General features: G+C 32.5%; 6 protein-coding genes across 13 annotated transcripts; 3 read left to right on the top strand and 3 right to left on the bottom strand.

The window, feature by feature from the left end:
• Positions 1 to 9: 9 nt before the first annotated feature.
• On the top strand, positions 10 to 3334 carry Fzy (cell division cycle 20 protein fzy). 4 transcript variants are annotated; one of them, XM_070305849.1, is made up of 8 exons: positions 19 to 375; positions 447 to 606; positions 751 to 890; positions 957 to 1045; positions 1120 to 1411; positions 1489 to 1786; positions 2097 to 2407; positions 2630 to 3334. In XM_070305849.1, exons 2-8 carry the CDS (start codon positions 494 to 496, stop codon positions 2956 to 2958), a joined length of 1572 nt encoding a protein of 523 aa, XP_070161950.1. In that variant the 5' UTR covers positions 19 to 375; positions 447 to 493; the 3' UTR covers positions 2959 to 3334. The 4 variants fall into 4 exon arrangements, with proteins under 4 accessions (XP_070161947.1, XP_070161949.1, XP_070161948.1 ...); XM_070305846.1 differs by having other exon boundaries at positions 10 to 375; positions 751 to 1045; XM_070305848.1 differs by having other exon boundaries at positions 10 to 359; positions 433 to 606; positions 751 to 1045.
• A 382-nt stretch (positions 3335 to 3716) lies between these two features.
• On the top strand, positions 3717 to 7991 carry In (protein inturned). The gene is given in 13 exon segments (XM_070306064.1): positions 3717 to 4147; positions 4253 to 4562; positions 4640 to 4912; positions 5059 to 5130; positions 5213 to 5469; positions 5551 to 5640; positions 5733 to 5878; positions 5881 to 6074; positions 6183 to 6520; positions 6603 to 6735; positions 6737 to 6926; positions 7095 to 7261; positions 7386 to 7991. Coding segments are annotated over 13 exon segments (2796 nt in total). The 5' UTR covers positions 3717 to 3995; the 3' UTR covers positions 7860 to 7991.
• A 16-nt stretch (positions 7992 to 8007) lies between these two features.
• Positions 8008 to 10260, bottom strand: LOC138938797 (F-box only protein 44). Of its 5 annotated transcripts, XM_070306068.1 has the most exons (5): positions 10225 to 10240; positions 9838 to 10046; positions 8762 to 9297; positions 8504 to 8662; positions 8009 to 8391 (listed from the first exon to the last, which is right to left on the bottom strand). In XM_070306068.1, exons 3-5 carry the CDS (start codon positions 9290 to 9292, stop codon positions 8200 to 8202), a joined length of 882 nt encoding a protein of 293 aa, XP_070162169.1. In that variant the 5' UTR covers positions 9293 to 9297; positions 9838 to 10046; positions 10225 to 10240; the 3' UTR covers positions 8009 to 8199. The 5 variants fall into 5 exon arrangements, with proteins under 5 accessions (XP_070162167.1, XP_070162169.1, XP_070162171.1 ...); XM_070306066.1 differs by lacking the exon at positions 10225 to 10240 and having other exon boundaries at positions 8008 to 8391; positions 10016 to 10196; XM_070306070.1 differs by lacking the exon at positions 9838 to 10046 and having other exon boundaries at positions 10225 to 10260.
• Positions 10261 to 11090: 830 nt separating this feature from the next.
• LOC138938702 (large ribosomal subunit protein eL20-like) lies at positions 11091 to 12200 on the bottom strand. Its single transcript, XM_070305892.1, has 3 exons — positions 12096 to 12200; positions 11619 to 11798; positions 11091 to 11511 (listed from the first exon to the last, which is right to left on the bottom strand). Exons 1-3 carry the CDS (start codon positions 12111 to 12113, stop codon positions 11176 to 11178), a joined length of 534 nt encoding a protein of 177 aa, XP_070161993.1. The 5' UTR covers positions 12114 to 12200; the 3' UTR covers positions 11091 to 11175.
• A 456-nt stretch (positions 12201 to 12656) lies between these two features.
• Positions 12657 to 13688, top strand: LOC138938652 (large ribosomal subunit protein eL20-like). The gene is made up of 3 exons (XM_070305816.1): positions 12657 to 12766; positions 12978 to 13157; positions 13267 to 13688. Exons 1-3 carry the CDS (start codon positions 12749 to 12751, stop codon positions 13600 to 13602), a joined length of 534 nt encoding a protein of 177 aa, XP_070161917.1. The 5' UTR covers positions 12657 to 12748; the 3' UTR covers positions 13603 to 13688.
• A 204-nt stretch (positions 13689 to 13892) lies between these two features.
• Positions 13893 to 18659, bottom strand: LOC138938852 (IWS1-like protein). The gene is made up of 7 exons (XM_070306183.1): positions 18361 to 18659; positions 17971 to 18103; positions 16254 to 17894; positions 15229 to 15589; positions 14822 to 15111; positions 14625 to 14736; positions 13893 to 14315 (listed from the first exon to the last, which is right to left on the bottom strand). Exons 1-7 carry the CDS (start codon positions 18371 to 18373, stop codon positions 14193 to 14195), a joined length of 2673 nt encoding a protein of 890 aa, XP_070162284.1. The 5' UTR covers positions 18374 to 18659; the 3' UTR covers positions 13893 to 14192.
• Positions 18660 to 19003: the final 344 nt, after the last annotated feature.

Here is a 19003-nt window from a genome sequence, read left to right on the forward strand (position 1 = left end):
AATCACAAGCCGCATATCGCAAAGAAATTCGGACAAGTTCATTGCAAATTCGCCATTAGGTATTTAAATTCACGCGGAAGTGCCTAGCGACATCTGTGAAAAGGAAAAAACGGCAGGAAATCGGCGGCATTTAAAAGTTAACGGTCTTTTTAAATCTCTTTCTTCCCCCCCCCCTCTCTCACTCTCTCTCTCTCTCTCCCCACTCTCGCTCGCTCGCTCGCTCGCTCTCTCTCTCTCTCTCTGTCCTGTGTTCATTTAAATCACGTTTGAGGCTTCGTAACTTCGCATCGCGCTTTCCACCGAATCATCGAATTTGTGCGATCTTGACCGATACATATTTGGAGCATTGGTGGAAAAAAGTACGTGTATAAAAAGGTATTTGTATGTTTTTATATATCTCGGTATCTTTCGCGACCTTCGTTCTATTTTAAGGCCAATTTTTCCAGCGACACAGCATCGCGCACTCGAGGTTTCGCTTTTTTTTTTTTAAATCATGTCGCATCTAAGATTCATGAAAGAACTCAACAATCTGACTCGTATGGACGAAGCTATCAAGGGTCCGATACCGCGATGGCAGAAGAAATGCATGGAGACATCGAATTTAAGGTAGAGAAAGTGCAGGCTGCATTGATGGTGCATTGATTGATGTTTTTACATTAACCAAATATCGAGTAAATTTATCGTGTTTGGAAATAATTATTGACTTTATTCAACAATGAATATTATTTCAATATATTGTATATGTTTTAGTATCAATCTTAGTTTGAATTCATCAAAGAAGGTTCTCGCAAGTAGTTCTTTCGCAAGTAGCGTGTCAGGAAAAACCCCGACGAAAAGGAGCGATGGCAGGACCAAGAAAACTCCATCTAAAGGCACAAAGAAATCTCCAAGTAAGATAATATCTATAAGCAGTAAATACAGAATAAGATCTTTTAATTTGATTTTTAATAATACAGGTCGCGTCACTCCAGCTAAAACACCCAACGGTGGTGATAGATTTATTCCTTCAAGATCTACAACCAATTTTGAATTGAGCCATTATAAGGTTAGGTTAGATAGATATGAGAAAGTATTTAATGATTAAATTTTGAAATATCTGAATATATTTCTATATTTCAGATTCTTCAGCAACAAAATGCCGAACAGGATGGAGATAAAGCAAACAACATGAGTCCTACAAAACGAGAGATGCAGCGTCTCATGGGAGAGAATCTGCATGGTGGTGATATAAATAATATGAGAGTTTTATCTTATCAGGTCAAAGCACCAGCGCCACCGGAGGGATATCAAAATCCTCTCAAAGTTTTATATAGTCAAACTAAAACACCAGCTAGTGTTAGAGCTTCCACAAGATATATACCGCAAGCTGCTGATAGGATACTGGATGCGCCAGAAATCATCGATGATTATTGTGAGTAGTTTAATTTAACATTTTCTTATCTAATATAAAAAAAGAATTAAAGAATAAAAAAATTTGATGTCTTATAGATTTAAACTTGGTAGACTGGTCAAACTCTAATATCTTGGCTGTGGGATTGGGTAGTAATGTATACTTGTGGAATGCTGGTACTGGAACTATAGAACAATTATTCGAATTGGATGCGAACGACTATGTATGTTCCGTTGCATGGATTCAGGAAGGTCCATGTCTAGCAGTGGGTACCACAGAAGGAAATACAGAATTATGGGATTGTAGTCAAATGAGGAGAATTCGCATTATGAACGGGCATACATCCAGAGTCGGCTCTCTCGCCTGGAACAATCATATATTGACAAGCGGATCGAGGTAGTATAGATAGAATACATGAGATAAATTTTACATAGTTATCATTGCCCTGAAGCTTATATTCCGAATATAATTGATCAATTTCCATAAGTAATTAATCGATTTTTGTAAAAATCAGCAATAATTTTGTAAAATCATCAATTATGTTGATAAACATGAAGAAAATTTAAGATTAAGTATATTTATTCTCTTAGAAAATTGTAAATCATTAAAAAAGTAGAAGTAAATTATAATTGAAATTGAAATTAAAACTATAAAGCTAAAAATCTGATTTTATAAAATTAAAATTAATAATTTTATTGTTTCAAAGATTAGGTAAAATAGTGCATCATGATGTCAGACAACGCGACCATTTGCTCTCGACTATAAACGCACATGCTCAGGAAGTATGTGGCCTAAAATGGTCATTCGACGGACAGTATTTGGCCAGCGGTGGCAACGACAACATGCTGCAAATCTGGCCGTCAATTAACGGACGAAATCATTCTCAACCTATTTATTCATTCAACCAGCATCAAGCTGCTGTAAAGGCGCTCGCTTGGTGCCCCTGGCAAAACAACGTACTCGCAAGTGGTGGCGGCACCGCTGATCGGACTATTAGATTTTGGAATGTCAACACAGGCAAGCTATAGAAAAAGCACATTTTGTGGATTATAATAAATTAAGATGTAGTAAATCTAACAAAAATATACTAATGTGTAAATGAAATATAATTAATGATATATATATATATATATATATATATATATATATATATATATATATATATATATATGAAACAAGATAATATTAATAGAGTTTATGAGAAAAATATAAATTAATTTGATTTGTTATTTGTTGCAGGTGCTTGTTTAAATACAGTAGATACAAAATCTCAGGTCTGTGCTCTATTGTGGTCTTCAAATTACAAAGAGATCATCTCAGGGCACGGATATGCCCAAAATCAATTGACAATTTGGAAATACCCATCAATGACAAAAGTCGCAGATCTTATAGGACACACCAGTCGTGTTTTGCACTTGGCTATGTCTCCGGACGGAAGCACGGTGCTTAGTGCCGGTGCGGATGAAACATTAAGGCTATGGAAGTGCTTCCAAATGGATCCGCAGAAGAAAAAAGAACCTAGCGATATAAAATCGGTCGCGTCCAGACTTAAGCAATCGATTCGATAAAATTAACGTATCGCGGAGCACGCGATTATTTAATCAGTATTTATTTTTAATAATTAATTGTATAGTTGTGATCGGGATATATAACGTAAAAAAAAAAATATATTGACGTTATCGAACATTGTCGAATACAAAAACATTGACATATATCAATTGATTATCTGTTTTGTAAAATTAATATTAATTAATCTATAACACTTGATATCAAGAAATAGCAGCTTACATTTGGCTACATGCACGAATGATGAAATTAGGCATAAATGGATATTATTAAATAAAAATACAAAGAAGCTTTTGTTAGCATATTGAATCTTTAAATTGTATAACGTAGACATTTAAGTTTTACGCGGGATATAATCTCTAGTATAATAATTGTAAATGTAGGAAAAAATAAATTCTTTTTATATATACTAAGTGAAAGCCCATTCTCTATATTATTTTATAATATATTTTTTACTGAATTATCTTATCAATCTTGAATAATTTTTAATAGAATTTTTTATAAATTTATTCAAGTTGTATATGTTCTATTATTTAAATCCACATATATCTGCATAGAATATCACACACATTGAACTGAAAAGTGTGTGAAATCCCCTCTCTCTTTCTCTTTTAACATCTTTATACTCCGTCCAGTAAGAGAATAACCACGGATCGAACAAAAACCCATCCGTTTCAGGCAGATCTCCGCTTACGAAATGCCTAGAAAGTTCCTCTTTACACCGCCGTATCGCGCCACGTTTTCCCCACTTTGCCCGCCTATACGATGCGTAGAGTAGACCTTATACCGTGTTCTCTCACTGGACAGTGTCAGATTGCAGACGCAACAGTACATTTAGCACGCCTGAGCTTTGCAGTTTACCAGATTGCCTTATTGCTACAATTATAATGAATAAACACAAGTGAAATTGATAATTATTATTATTATGTTATAATTTAGAAGATATAATCATACAAAAATATGATATTGTTTAATATTTAATTCAGAACTCGAGACTTTGTAAAAAATTTGCATTTGTTGCAATAATTTTTAATGAAACATGAGTGAAATAGATAAGAATATTCCATTAAAATCTAAATGCAAACATTCCAATCAGTCGTATTCTACGGATACTTGCAACGAAGATGATCACGATTGGTGGGCAAGTGACAGCGGTTCCAGCACAGGATCGTATTACTCCGATACCGACAGGTAAAACAAGATTAACTTAACACAAGTTTAGTTTAAGTTAATATTCTTAATATATTTTTCTAACAAAACCAATAAGATATATTTTTCCATGACTTGAAATTGCAGTTCTATGGTTGAATGGGAATCGGAGATCAGACCCAATGGAGAAGTATTTTACATAGAATCTGTAGAGGAGAGTCTGTTCGAGTTTGGCCATACAACTTTGGACAATAAGAATGACAGTTCTCAACCTGAATTGACACGTCGTCGTAGCACAAGAACTGGTAAATTGTTCCGTCTAATCAGACGTAAAGAGAGTAAGCGGTGGAGTACAAGAAATAAAAGGATCAACAATAGCGCTGCGGCAAGCAACACAGTCGAACAGGAGAAAGGAGATGGCAGCGGAAGCAAGGAAGTCACATTTCGAGATTTCCAGGTAATGATTAAGGCATATACAATGAGAAAAAAATATATTTAAAAAACTTAAAAATAAATAATTTTAAAATATATAAGGCAGGGGAAACTCGCAAAGTTACATTGTGGATTGATCCTGAAAGAAGACACAAGTTGGGCAGAAGAGCAACTTTATGCGAAGCATACTTTGGTATCATACCAAAAGCATTTTCAGATAAAGTGAGAGTTATGGTGGCAGGATTTATACCCGATAGTGAAGCTATGAAGAATAAAAATATTAAAATAGGGGATTGGTTACGGAGAGTTAATTCGAACAATGTTACTTTACAAAATTTAGATCAGATATTATCTGAAATCACCACATCATCAAATGTAAGATTAATAAATGAACAAAAGAGTTTTAATAAATTTGTTAAGAGTCCAATTTGTCGTATAATTAAACACATAATATTAAATTGTAAATTTGTTTTTTCTTCATATCTTTCCCAGATTTTCTTTAAAATTTTTGATTTTTATAGGTAATATTAGAATTGGAAAGAGTAGCTGGTGTTGACGTTACTGCAAAATTATCAAGAATAATTGAGCCAAAAGTAATTAGTTTTTATATAAATGCAACACACAGTTATAAAGAGATATTTATGTGATAAAAATTTGATTAATTATATCTTTTAGCAATCGATCTTAGCTCAATATTTAATAAATAGAGAAAATAGTAATTCCTTGATGGAATTGTTGTTGGATTATCCATTGGGCGTATTATATTTAAAAACTACAGATCTTTCGGAAGTAGGCCAAGAATTGCAAGGTGTATTGTACACATTTCCGCGATCTGGAATTAAAAACATAAATTCTTCCTTGTATACGGCAAGAGGAGCTTTTATAACTCTTAATCATTTATTACCTAGTATAGTAAGCCTACAACCTGTCAGGTACACATATATTTACATATTAAAAAATATATATTTAGTTATAAGTTAAAAAAAAATAACAAATGCATATATATTTTCTAGTACGACTATTCGCATAGGGGAAAAAGAAGCACATGTCGTATATACGTCTCGCGATGATGAATTGCTTTTAATAACTTTACCCGATAAATGGTAAATCTTGTTTAAGAACACAATATATTGTGTGAAAAAATATAGTAGCATCATGTACGGACATCTGTAATATAAATTTTATTATTTTTTAGCTGCACCTCTCAAGAAGCTATCAAGATTACGGAGGATATTGTTAGAACATTAGAATTTACTTATCAATCATTGACAAAGTGCTTTACTTCTGTGGAAAATCAATCCTCCTTGGATCATTTCTTCGCTCTATTTATACGTAGATTATTAACATCAAAGATTCTTGCAAAGATACTGATGCAAGAAAAAATTTAACGAAATCGGAAAACAGTATAGAAAATATAGAAAATTATAAATTCAGAAGCGCTTTCTCCATTGCAAGTTATATACAACTACCGAGAGATGCGCAAATTCAAATAGACGCAGCGTTAAGTGAAATGGAAGCTATGGATTACAGAGACTGGGTATATTGTAATACTTCTTTAAATCGAATAATTTAAATAATTGAGAAAATATTTTTGTGTTAGAAACTACTTATATTGATAGTTTAATAGACGCGCTTGTTTTGACAGAATGAGGACCCTATGGATTGTCAGAGATTATATACTATATTAGGGAGTTGCATTTATCATAAATGTCATCTTTTGGGATCTCATTTACCTCACGAAGATTTGATCGACGTACATTCATTTCTGAGGCACAATGGTCTGTTGAATCTGATGAATCAGGAACAAGTAAAGTGCCTTGTTCTGTGGAAGCAGATTTATCCTTCATCTTGCAATCGCGGCAACATTGATGGTAGCAGTAGTGATCAATTTTTAATACCTAATGGAAAGTGGTTTTTATTGGTTGTCGGATACGGACATGATTTATTAGCGGTCCTGTTGGAATCAGGAGGATCTACTGCAAAGTAAATATGTTATCATAAATATATATACATATATTATGTGTATGATGTTATTATCATTTAAGTTTTTATCATTCTCATTTAGGTATAATGATGCAATAGGCCCAAATGTATTTTATGTAGAAGAAGCTCAAGAGACGCTGAAGCATATACAAAAAATAGGAATCACAATTTTGGCCTCAAAATGGATTACATCTAATGCCAGACCAGAAGTAATACCCATACGAGGAACATGCAACAACAAAAGCGTCATCCAGTATAACGGAGAATCTACTTGGTTTAATAAAATCGTCCGACGCGCAAATTGTACCGCCTAAACAAAATGTCAATTCTACTAAAAAGCTGCAAGAACTGCCTTCTATCTTGAAGAAACGTAGTTCTGAAGACAGTCCTATGATCTCAGGTTCTGGTAAGTTACAATACATACAGAAGCACAATATGATATTAATCTAAAAATTTTTACATAGCGTATTTTATTCCCTCTCTCTGCTTTCGTCAATTTTTACATTATGTACAAATAATGTACATGTTGTAATATGGAATTATTTTACAAGTATGTTTGTCTTTATATATTTAGTATATTCTTTACACACTTCTGAAGATTCGCTCAGTCAAGGAACAGGTGGAGTTAGTGAAATGAGTGACGAAGCAATGCCTATACTTGGAAGACGAGCAATTAGAGAAAAGATCAATTCGGCATCGAGATATTCCGATGACAGTGATTCAGATATCGACATATATAAGGTGACTATCTTTCTAGCTAATATCTGATAATTTTTAAGTAATTTAAACAAAAAGTGTATTAAGAACAACTATTCGTAATATACATATTATACAAATGTAGATATATCTGTCGAGTTTCTTACAGAATGATAGTCATGTATTCAACACAATGGATATATCCAACATACGGGAAAATTTATTAAATCAAGTTGAATACTTGATACCGAAAAAATTGACCGCTGGTGATAAAAATTATTTATATCATTACGTTCACTTAGACACAGTGGAAGGGATTCTATTGTCATCAATATCAATTCAAAATATATCAAAGGACAACAGGATTCTTGTTAACTTCAACAAATGTGTACAAGTTATCCATAGACTATTACATAATACAGTAAGATTTAAGAAAATGTTGAATCAAGATATAGAGAAAACTGCTATCAATAGAAGTTTAATCGCTGTTAAAGAGCATGGTGTGCTATTTGAATGGGAAAATATAACATTTTGGGTAATTGGGCGTCTCTACACAAGCCCCCATCCAAAGGAGTTGTATGTGTGCCATCAAGACGCTGCACCACAAAATTTGATCGAAATAGCTTTTCAATTACATTCATAATTTTTATATTGTATATCTAAATAGAAAACACACGTTTTTATCCAACAAATCTTTATTTTATTGAAAATTAATTTTTATTATATATATGTGTGTGTGTGTGTGTGTGTGTGTGTGTGTGTTTCCTATATATATATATATATATATATATATATATATATATATATATATATATATATATATATATATTATACATGGTATTTAATAATCTAAAATTTAACAATAGATAAATTCTGTAGAAAAATTAGTTTTTTTTAAATATATCATTCTTTTTTTTACACAATTTTATATTTTTGTATATTAATTTTGCACTGGAAACAATATAACTTTTATAATAATGTTTCTATTCATCTAGGATTGGTGATGTATCTAATTCATCATCGTAAGTATGCGTGTGTTGAGGAATGTTCACACAGATATACGCCCCGGTCATTTTGCTACCATAATGTCCTGCCCAAAATAATTTGTCCATTCCACCATGTAAAAAGCTAATCTCTCTCAAACCAGGTCCATAATTTTCAAACACATGTGATACCTATTCAATATATGAAGAGCATATAAAAATAAGTTAGCAAAAATAATTAGTCGAAGATAAGTTGATTTTAAACTCAATGAGTGAAATTATGAATTATTTTACGGATACTCACGTATAGCCATTGGTTTTGTCTCTCTCCTACTATGATATCGCGATATTGAAACTTGTCTAAAATTTTCACTGTGCTATCTTCTTTCTTAACTCCTAATAGTACAATCTGGCATTCGTATGTCGCTGGACAATCCCATCGACAACTATACCATTCGCTTACCTACAATATACATATTATAACTTATACATACTTCATTCTCTTAGAATTTTATAAAACATTTTGATTTAAATAACTTATCACAATTGATGATTATGATACCATTATAGGTGGCTGCAAAACATCCAGGAGATAAGGATGGAATCCTTCAGCCACTAGATTTACAATCTGTTTCTTGGTACAACTATGATAGGACGTTGTGAAGCAGATTTGTTTTCCCTCAAATATTGGTTCGGTCGATGGTAATTCCGGCACGCCGACAGGTGGGTTCTCGACCATCCAATGATCACCGCCATTGCTGAGAATAGTCCAATATTTCATGTTCTGCTCGCCGGAATGATTCTTCAATAAATTTTTCTCGAACGGTTTCATCTTGCTTATAAGATAGAACGCGTGCCAGGGTATCCCCTCGTGGCGCGGGAACGGTTTGCCCAGTGCCAGTTCCGCCTTCTTGCGCCATATGTAACTCTGTATCACCATCTTCCACCGCTTGCACACCAATTGGCAATTCAAAAGGGTCCCATGATCGGTGCGACAGAATATTTCGGCCAGTAATTCAGCCGGTAAGATCAATCCATTGTCATCCTCCTCGTCGAATATCACGCGAGAAGTGCTTGCATGGTCTTGTCCCATGTTATCTGTCAATGAATGATTCAATCGTTACGATACATTATATTCAATCTTACAATATATATGTTAATGTCGAATGTTGCCAATGTTATTTTGACATTAGATGGCACCAGGACATTTTCGAGGAAGCATTAATATCTTAATGTTTATTTGGTATTGTTTCAATAGAAATGTGTTTGGTAAAGAAAAATATAAATTTGTTTACGTGTAGATTTATTCAGAGAAATTTGCTTTATATATATATGCATATAAATTTAATATTTTTTGTACAAATATTCTTTAAATAAAAATTATATTTTAAAATTCTTATACTTAATAAAAAATATTCTCGTTATTTTACTCTTAAATGTATACACGAAATAAAAGACAAAAAAACAAACTAAAATAACAATTATATTAAATTTTGTCCCATGAAATAGAATAATATATATTTAATATTATTAATAATACACAAAAAACACTATTCATAGTATTCAGAAAAAATAGGTGTATCAAATTCGCTTGGTCAATGGAAATATAATCTTAGAAACATCATAAAATTGTTTTACTTGAGGTCTGCGGAAATTTGGTTGCCCAGGACGTTTTCGAGGAAGCATACCATTTTCATAATTTTGCCCGTTACGCTGCTTATGAAAACATTGCGATGTAATTTCTTGCTTTTCGTAAGACGCAATATTATCGATGCGTGATATGGATTAAGTTGCCGGATCATAAGTTCGAGCTTACTTATTACAGGATTTCCATAGACATTGACAATCTCCCACATGTAACATGGCGACATAACCTAATCTATATGTTTATATATGCGTATGTTCAACATAAATGAAGCATATTTATAAAATGTCGCGTGTAAAATCATGCATTATATTGTTCACTTTGAATAGAGAAATCGGAAGCCAAAAACGAAAATAAATAAATAGAAGCAACGAGCTTACGATTTATTCGCCTGGATTCAGGATCGTCCTCTATTAGATATAGTGAGAAATATATATATATATATATATATATATATATACAATATATATTATCACACAATAAACAGGGTGTTAGAAAAGCCTGGAAACGGTCAAATATATCAAAAACAAAACTTTTCTGAGAAAAATGTTTTGAACTAAAGTTGTAGAGCTCCAAGTGGCGTATTATATAATAATATTAGTATGACCTTGAATAGCACCGTCAAGGTCATATAAAAATCAGTTTGAATTTTTTAAATGGAATCCCCTATTTTTCATTACATATTCTTGTAGCTTATCTCGAGGGCTTTCCAAAACACTATAATAAAGTATTTTTTTATTAAGTACTTTTTAAGTTATTTTATATTTTAATCTGACATATATATTTTGATATAAAAAATTTAATATCTCGTAAAATATTTAGTTTTCGATAATCTTACTGCAATAGTTTTATGTACAGAATAATGAGACAAATCAATTAGTATAAAAAATAATTGTTTTTAAGAAAATTATTTACAATGTATTTTTTTATTTATTTATTAATTTTTTTTTCCCCCATACGTATGCGTGTGTGTACGTTATATATGCGTGTGTACATGTCACGTATTTATTTCATAGTGCTTCAACAGAAACGTCTTTGGTAAAGGAGAATATAAATTTATTCGTGTATGCATATCCATTCAGAAAAATGTGTTTATATATACATGTATAAATTTAGTATAGATCTTAATTTTTAAACTATATTTTAAAATTCTTATATTTACGATATTTATTTATTACAATAATTTCTTGTTATATTACTCTCAAATGTATACACGAGATAAGAGTGAGGAAAAATAAATTAAAATAACAAACAATTATATTACCTTTTTTATTTCCCATAGAATAGAATAATATATTTAGTGTCATAATACAAAACACTATTCATAATATTCACAGGAAATAGGTGCGTGGTTTTCGCACACTGAATAATGGCATATGATGTCTATGTTGAATTCGTTTGGGCAATGGAAATTTGATTTTAGAATCATGAAATTGTTTTACTTGAGGTCTGCGGCAATTTGTAGCCTTAACAACTTCCACTTTGATTATCTGTATGGAGTGAGCACGCGCGCGATGACGGGCACCCATGTCCCTGTAACACTGCGTTACAGCCCCACTGACAGAAAGATCTCTATATTCCCTATACATATTATGTGTACCGGATCGTGAATCATATCTTAGCCAAATTCCAAAATTTTTTATTTTTATTGGTGTTTTTTCTGGAATCTAAAATAATTAATTTAAAATCAATCACAAATATTGCATTGTACTGTTAATAATAAAATCAACACAATATGTTTATGATGACACATTGAATATCATAAGATAGATACCTGCTTTAGAGATACAATTTCTCCAGTTGATTTTTTGAATTTTTTTAATTGGCGGAGAAAATACCAAAATCTGGACTTGGCCACTATAGCATCAGGCGCAAATATTCTCATTTTATAAAGAGGAGTAGTTTTCTCCCTTTCAGTAGGAAGCTTACGCCCTATCACTTCAAATTCCTTTAACTAAAAAAAAAAAAATTAAATTACAAATTATTTCCTAGTTTATATTTTAAGATTATTTATTTATTTATTAATGAAATATATTTATATAAAGCTATCATGTGCATTATATGTATTATATATACATAGCATTTATGTATGTTTATTTTTAGGTTATGTCACATCGAATATCTACATTTAAATCTGCAATTCGTATTTTGCATAAATTTTAAACAAAAATTTGATGCTTTAGACAAAAATAGATTGTTTGTGATGTTGATTTTGTTTGTTTCTTGTGTAAAATTTGCCAAAATAACTCACTTCACCCTTGGCTTTCATGTCGTACGTTTAGTATTATTGTATATTACAAATCAAAAGAGATACATCAAAGTATCAGAGACGTAAGAGGGACTGCTCGACAACTGACTGAGGTGAATGAGAGAGAGAGAGAAGGCTGACCAATCGGAACGAAAGTAATAAAGAATTCTAGAAATAGAAATTCTTTGAGCATTCCAATTGACGACATTTTCGTCCCTAGAAAATAAACTCTTTTATTGGATGTCAGATGTCGGACGCAACGTAAATCCTATAATTAGTCCGGATCTACAATAGGCGTAGTAAGCCTTAAAGCGGAAAGCACACACTTTTGCATAAACGCATAATCATAAGTGTAAGGAAATTGATTGGTCAATTTCGTTATGCATAAGGAAATGGACCAATCAATTTCCTTATGGTTGTGATTATGCGCTTATGCAAAAGTGTGTGCTCCCCGCTTAAGATGGCAATGGGTCTGTTCTTTGCAACTGAACTGGCTGCACTGGTTCAGAGTTTATCTTTTTCTATCCCCATTGGAAGGAAAAGGATGGACTCTGAACTGGTGCAGCCAGTTCAGCTGTAAAGAACAGACCTATGATCTACTTCTTCCGTTTATCCTTTTGGTTTCTGACACGCAACGTACGAAACCACGTGTTACGATGAAGGCCAAGGGTGATGTGAGTGATTTTGGCAAATTTTACATAAGGAACAAATGAAAAATTGATTTTCTCTTATTTAAAGTATCGAATGTTTATTTAGAATTTACGTAAAAATAAAAAATGTAGATCTAAATCTGGATACTCGCCACGACATAACCTAAAAATATATCAATTCTAGACAGTATAAATAGATCAAACCAAGAAATAATAATTTTGGTTTCTTTTTTAGTTGAAGGAATTCGAAGTGATAGGACGTAAGCTTCCTACCGAAAAGGAGAAAACAACTCCTCTTTACAAAATGAGAATATTTGCTCCTGATGCTATAGTGGCCAAATCCAGATTTTGGTACTTCTTGCGTCAATTGAAAAAGTTCAAAAAATCCACTGGAGAAATAGTATCTCTAAAGCAGGTATCTATCTCTCATGATATTCAATGTGTCATCATAAACATATTGTGTTCATCTTATTATTAACAGTACAATGCAACATTCGTGATTGATTTTAAATTAATTATTTTAGATTCCAGAGAAAACACCAGTAAAAATAAAAAATTTTGGAATTTGGCTAAGATACGATTCACGATCCGGTACACATAACATGTACAGAGAATACAGGGATCTTTCTGTTAGTGGGGCTGTAACGCAGTGTTATAGGGACATGGGCGCCCGTCATCGCGCGCGAGCTCACTCCATACAGATAATTAAGGTGGAAGTTGTTAAGGCTGCAAATTGTCGCAGACCCCAAGTGAAACAATTCCATGATTCTAAGATCAGATTCCCATTGCCTAAGCGAATCCAACAGAGAAACCGTATGCCACTGTTCAGTGTGCGACAACCACGCACTTACTTCCTGTGAATATTATGAGCAATATTACAATAATGTTTTATATTGTAACACTAAGTGTGTATTATTGCAGGAAAATAAAAATTTGATATAATTTATTTTGTCATATATACTCAATGCATCATGTATGCATTATACATGTTCTAATTTTAATATTATATTAATCAGTTGGAGAATAAGAAGTGAATAAATTTAAACACTACATTTTTATTTGATTATATAGACATACAGAGAAGCTGCACACAATACATTTCATTACATAATATTATCAGTTCATAGTTAGGAAGCAATATATTTCCTTATTTTGTAAAAATTAGCTGAAACAATTTGATGAGAATCAAAATTATAATTTTTTTTTCTTATCTTTTGAGATAAAATTGCACAATAACTGTGATAGATTCTTTGCAAGATGAAATATAGATGAACTATATTCTTTCTATGTCTACAAATAAACGGGTAATGGTATAATAGTTGGAAAGATATATGCAAGACGTAAATCGATTAGGTTATATAATTTTTCATGCATAATCACAATTAGGTAGTAACAAATATAGTTACAAGTTTCATTTCCTTATATAAACTATAAGAAATATACATAGATATTATAAAGACATCTTACGACCCTCTATAGATATATCTACCGCTCTTCTTGCAGACTTCATACGTTTGCCATCTATGTAATTCTTCATGTGCCTCTCAAACCGACTCATCTGTTTCTTAGTACTCTGTACAAAGTAATAAGACATTATAATTATGTACGAGGAATCAATAATAATTAAGAATTAGGATGCAATACAAATAGAAAAAATAATATTTTATACAAATGAGCTCAAAAATGAACAATTTTAACAGAAATAAATTAAAAAAATACATAATTAAATTATATTTATGATTTATAGTAATTATAGAGTACTTATAAATCTGTTGGAATAAATATTAAAATTGTAGGCTTTAATATATATGTATAGTGTTGTATATTAAATATTGTATACAACTTTTTAATCTAAAGAATAGGTAAGTAGGAGCACACATACTCTGCTGATATCAATATCTGATTTCCAGTCAGGTCGTATAACATAATCCTTATTAGATGGTCTAGGAACTCTGGCTCTTCCCACCCATCCAGGATCTCCCGGTCTCAATGGTCTGCAAATATAAGATAGGAAAAGCTCATAATAACTATCAATTAATGTCAGTTATTAATAATTATTATATATCAACGACAACATACTTGGCATCTCCTTTTAAGGCCTTATTAATATCTTGTGATTTTTGGAAGGATCCACCATCTTCGGTTTTTCTTCTTTTCTGAGGCGTTTGCTCCAGATCCCTCTGCATTCTCTCCTCCTTTGATAGCGCCTTAAAATCGGCAGATAAATTAAAAATAGGACGTGCCCACTCGTTGATCAATTTTCCAGCACGCTCCTTGTTCTCTTTTGTTTCTTTCGGGTGCTTATAAAGATACATCACAGCCTTTCCAATACCGGATTGTTTCAGCGAAGATTGATCGATTTTTGGAAACTATAAAGGCATAATATATAATTAGTAAATAAATAAATGAGTAATAGAATATATGTATATATTCTAAAAATATTTCTTTTTATCTAATACAAAAAAATTTATCTCATATGATCTTACCTCCCATAATAATTTCAGGAGATTGTCTCTGATTTTAAGAGACGGTAAAGAACGGTCAGGCATTGGTGCTAACCAATCGGTGAGAACGGACAGCACATTGTGCTCCAAAAACGCCAACTGTAGATCGTGCTTCTTCAATTGCGACAATACTTTCGATAACATGGCAATCTTATTTGTGGCAGGTTTATTTTGTTGATTCAATTTTCTATCCTCTTCAGCTGCACCCTTCATATCTGATAATAATTGCGCTATAATATCATCGTTATCATTAATGATACCAATGTCTTTTCGTTTACGCCTACGGGATTGTTCTTCTTTTTTTCGAGCCAACATGCGATCAAAATCGGACAAGGCATCATCCCTGAAAACAGCAAATTTAATATAATAAATCATTGTTTTTATAAAATTTCTAGAATCTTTCTTGACTGTATTTTTATTTTCATTCACTTTTTGTTTTTAATGATAAAAACTTAGGAAATAAGCTGTATTTCTTGTCCCACATCATTATTTATATATTAAAATTATTTATAAAGTTATATGTTTGATATTTTTCTAATAAATGTTAGAGTAAAACTAACAAACTAACAAACAATTAAAGTTAATTGTTCAATTATCATATGCATTAAACACCTCTCCCTCTCCCCTCCCGCCACCCCTCTCCTGTGTGTGTGTGTGTATGTGATACAATTACATAATACTTTGGAAAAAAATTTCTATATCAAGATGTAAATATTTTACTTTAAATATTTGTTATATCAACTCAATTCAGGTCTTCTAAATGATAATAATATATTACTTTCTATATATGTTTTGTGAAAAAGCACATGCGTGTTTAATAAAAATGATGAGACACATCCAATTTTTTTAAAAACTATACAATATGCTTTTTGATAATTGTCTACTATAATTTTTACCTTAAATTTATATGCATATAAGATATATATATATATTTTTTTTTTAATATTGTTATATAAAAACTAAAAAATTTATATATAGATTTATATAAAAATCGAACATATGCTTACATTCCACCAATAATTCCATCGTCAGAATATTCGTTATCCTGTTGCTCATTAACTATTTCATTGTGTAATTGTTTATTTTCTTGATCTTCACCCACTTCCTCTTCGTTTGCGTCATTGTCTTTTTTCTTTTCATTTTCATCTTCATGCTCGGAATCAGATAACTCATGCCTTGTACGTTTCTTTGTTCTAGTTTCGTCAGTCTCTTCTTCAGAATCCGATAATACTCTATTTCGTTTTTTAGCTACTCCTTCTGAATCTCTGCTGGGACTTCTGGATTTTTTAGATCCGGAACCCGACCTAGATCTCGATCTAGATCGGGATTTAGAACGCGACGAGTGTCTGGATCTAGCGGCCGATCCAGATCTTGATCTTGAATGCGATCTCGATCCCGAGCGCGACCGTGACCGTGATCGCGACTTCGATCTCGATCCCGATCTTGATCTTGATCTTGAACGCGAGCCTGAACGCGATCTCGAGCCAGATTTTGATCTTGATCGAGATCGCGATCTTGATCTCGATGCAGATTTTCTGGAACCGGAACGAGATCTCGAACGCGAGGCTCTTGAAATTGAACGGGATCTTGATTTAGATTTATTGGACCGTGAACTGGATTTAGATCTAGAACGTGAATTTTTTCTCGAATATGCCGGAGATACGGAACCTTTACGTGATCCCGACACGGATCGCGATTTGCATCTCGATCCAGATTTGTGAGATCTCGATCGTGATCTCGAACGCGAGCCTTTCCTCGAACATGATAAGGATCTAGATTTCGAACGCGATAAAGCTCGTTCCTCTTGCAATGGTGATCTCGATTGTTTCCTAGATCCAGAAGCAGATCTTGATTTAGATCTTGATCTAGATTTTCTGTCTATTGAATTGGAACGAGATCTAGAACGGGAACTTTTCCTTAAATCAGGAGAACTCTCTCTGGAACCGTTCACGGATCGCGACTTTGATCTTGATCGTGACTGTCTAACAGTGATTGGCGATCGATTTGGCGATGCCGAAGGTGAACGGGAAGCCTTTTTCGATCCAGATGAAGATCTTGATACCGAGCCAGCTTTGACTTCTTTTAGACTACCTGATCTAGATCTTGACCGAGATCTTGTCTGGAACGACTTGGGAGTACCTGATCGAGAACGTGAATGAATCGACACTTTCGGAGAACCAGAACGCGATCGAGAAAATGATCTTGAACGAGATCGCGACTTGGAAATTACATGGGGCGAAGGAGACCTGGAAGATGATCGAAAGTTGTTTTTGGGCGAATCACATTTAGATGAAATGTCATTAGGGGTTATTAAATTTGATCTAGATCTGGAACGTGAATTATTCCTTGATGCTGCAGGAGAACTTCTGGATGAAGAATGAGAAGAACTTCGAGATCTTGAGCCTGATTTTCCAGAGTGATTCGAATGCACTGGTGATTGTGAACCATTTCTTGCACTTGTCTCTCTAAGTTCAGGAGAATGGGATTTAGAATGCGATCTTGATGTACTTTTTCTATTTCCTGATGGTGAAATAGATCTGCTTGGCGAGGGTGATCTAGATGGTGATCTAGAATAAGATTTTCTAGAGCTGGCAATAGAACGAACAGAAGCTGGCGATCCATTCCGTACCGGAGATGATAGATTAGATCTAAAACATTTAGTTATAATTAAAAAAAGGAAATAAAGATAAAATAAAACAAGCAAGAATAACGAAAATTAATTACCTAGCTGCTGAAGATTTGGGACTAGCAGAATTTGATTTTGATCTGCTTCTTGCTAAGTTACTGCCTGATTTTTGTGAATCTGGAGTAGCGCTTCTAGATTTATCATGTTCTTCTTCCGAGTCACTTCTTTCATCTTAAAAAAAACAAACATTTTAAATATAATGTCAGATTTATAGAATCTCTATTAAGCAAAATAATATACTGTACAAAAGTACTATATTTTTTATATCAATCCTATGCGATTCAGATATAATGTATATCCGAAGAGAATATAGATTGTATAAAATATAGATTAAATATCTAAATTTTATAAAAATGCGAGTATTTGGGTGTCAAAAAATTGAATAATATTGATATAATTGAGAGCAATAACATAAATTATTCTCTTACCTTCAAAACCCATAGCATCTATGTTCAAATATAGCTAAAAATTTAGCTGTTATTACTATGGCTAATAAAAATACTGCATGAATCGGTCATTAAATAAACATATTTTTCTATTTGTCAAAAACTTAAAATCGTTTAATTTGCAGAAAAACGATTTATGCTTCCTGTTTATATTACACTTTGCACGTTATAATACTATTCTTTTCTCTGCACAAACAAATTTTTTTATAGATACATGACTAACTACGAGATACGAGGTCTTTCGCGAATATGAGTAATTTCAAGTAATATAACAATACTTGTTTCAGTTATGAAAGCATTCAATCAACATATGTAAATGGGATGTTCGATGTTCGGCACAACATTCGGCAACATTAATCACTAGAAAATAACTATATAATATGTTTAATTTTTATGAACACATTGGACAGATCAGATTAACCAATCAGAATTAAAGTTGGACAGCTCGCATTTCTAATAATTTACTAGCCGTCATATGATTCATAAAAAAACTAATAATTTCTATGGCTGCGGTCGAAAAGACGCTAGAAATGCTTCGAGGCGTTTGATTGACCAATCAGGACAAAAAGAGTAAAGATCTCTTTATTCTGATTGGTTAATGCAATGCTTTGAAGCATCTCTAGCG

The sequence above is a fragment of the Polyergus mexicanus genome, unplaced genomic scaffold, assembly GCF_030449975.1.
Source record: "Polyergus mexicanus isolate NDT 795.1 unplaced genomic scaffold, iyPolMexi1.0 SCAF_13, whole genome shotgun sequence".
Taxonomy (NCBI): domain Eukaryota; kingdom Metazoa; phylum Arthropoda; class Insecta; order Hymenoptera; family Formicidae; genus Polyergus; species Polyergus mexicanus.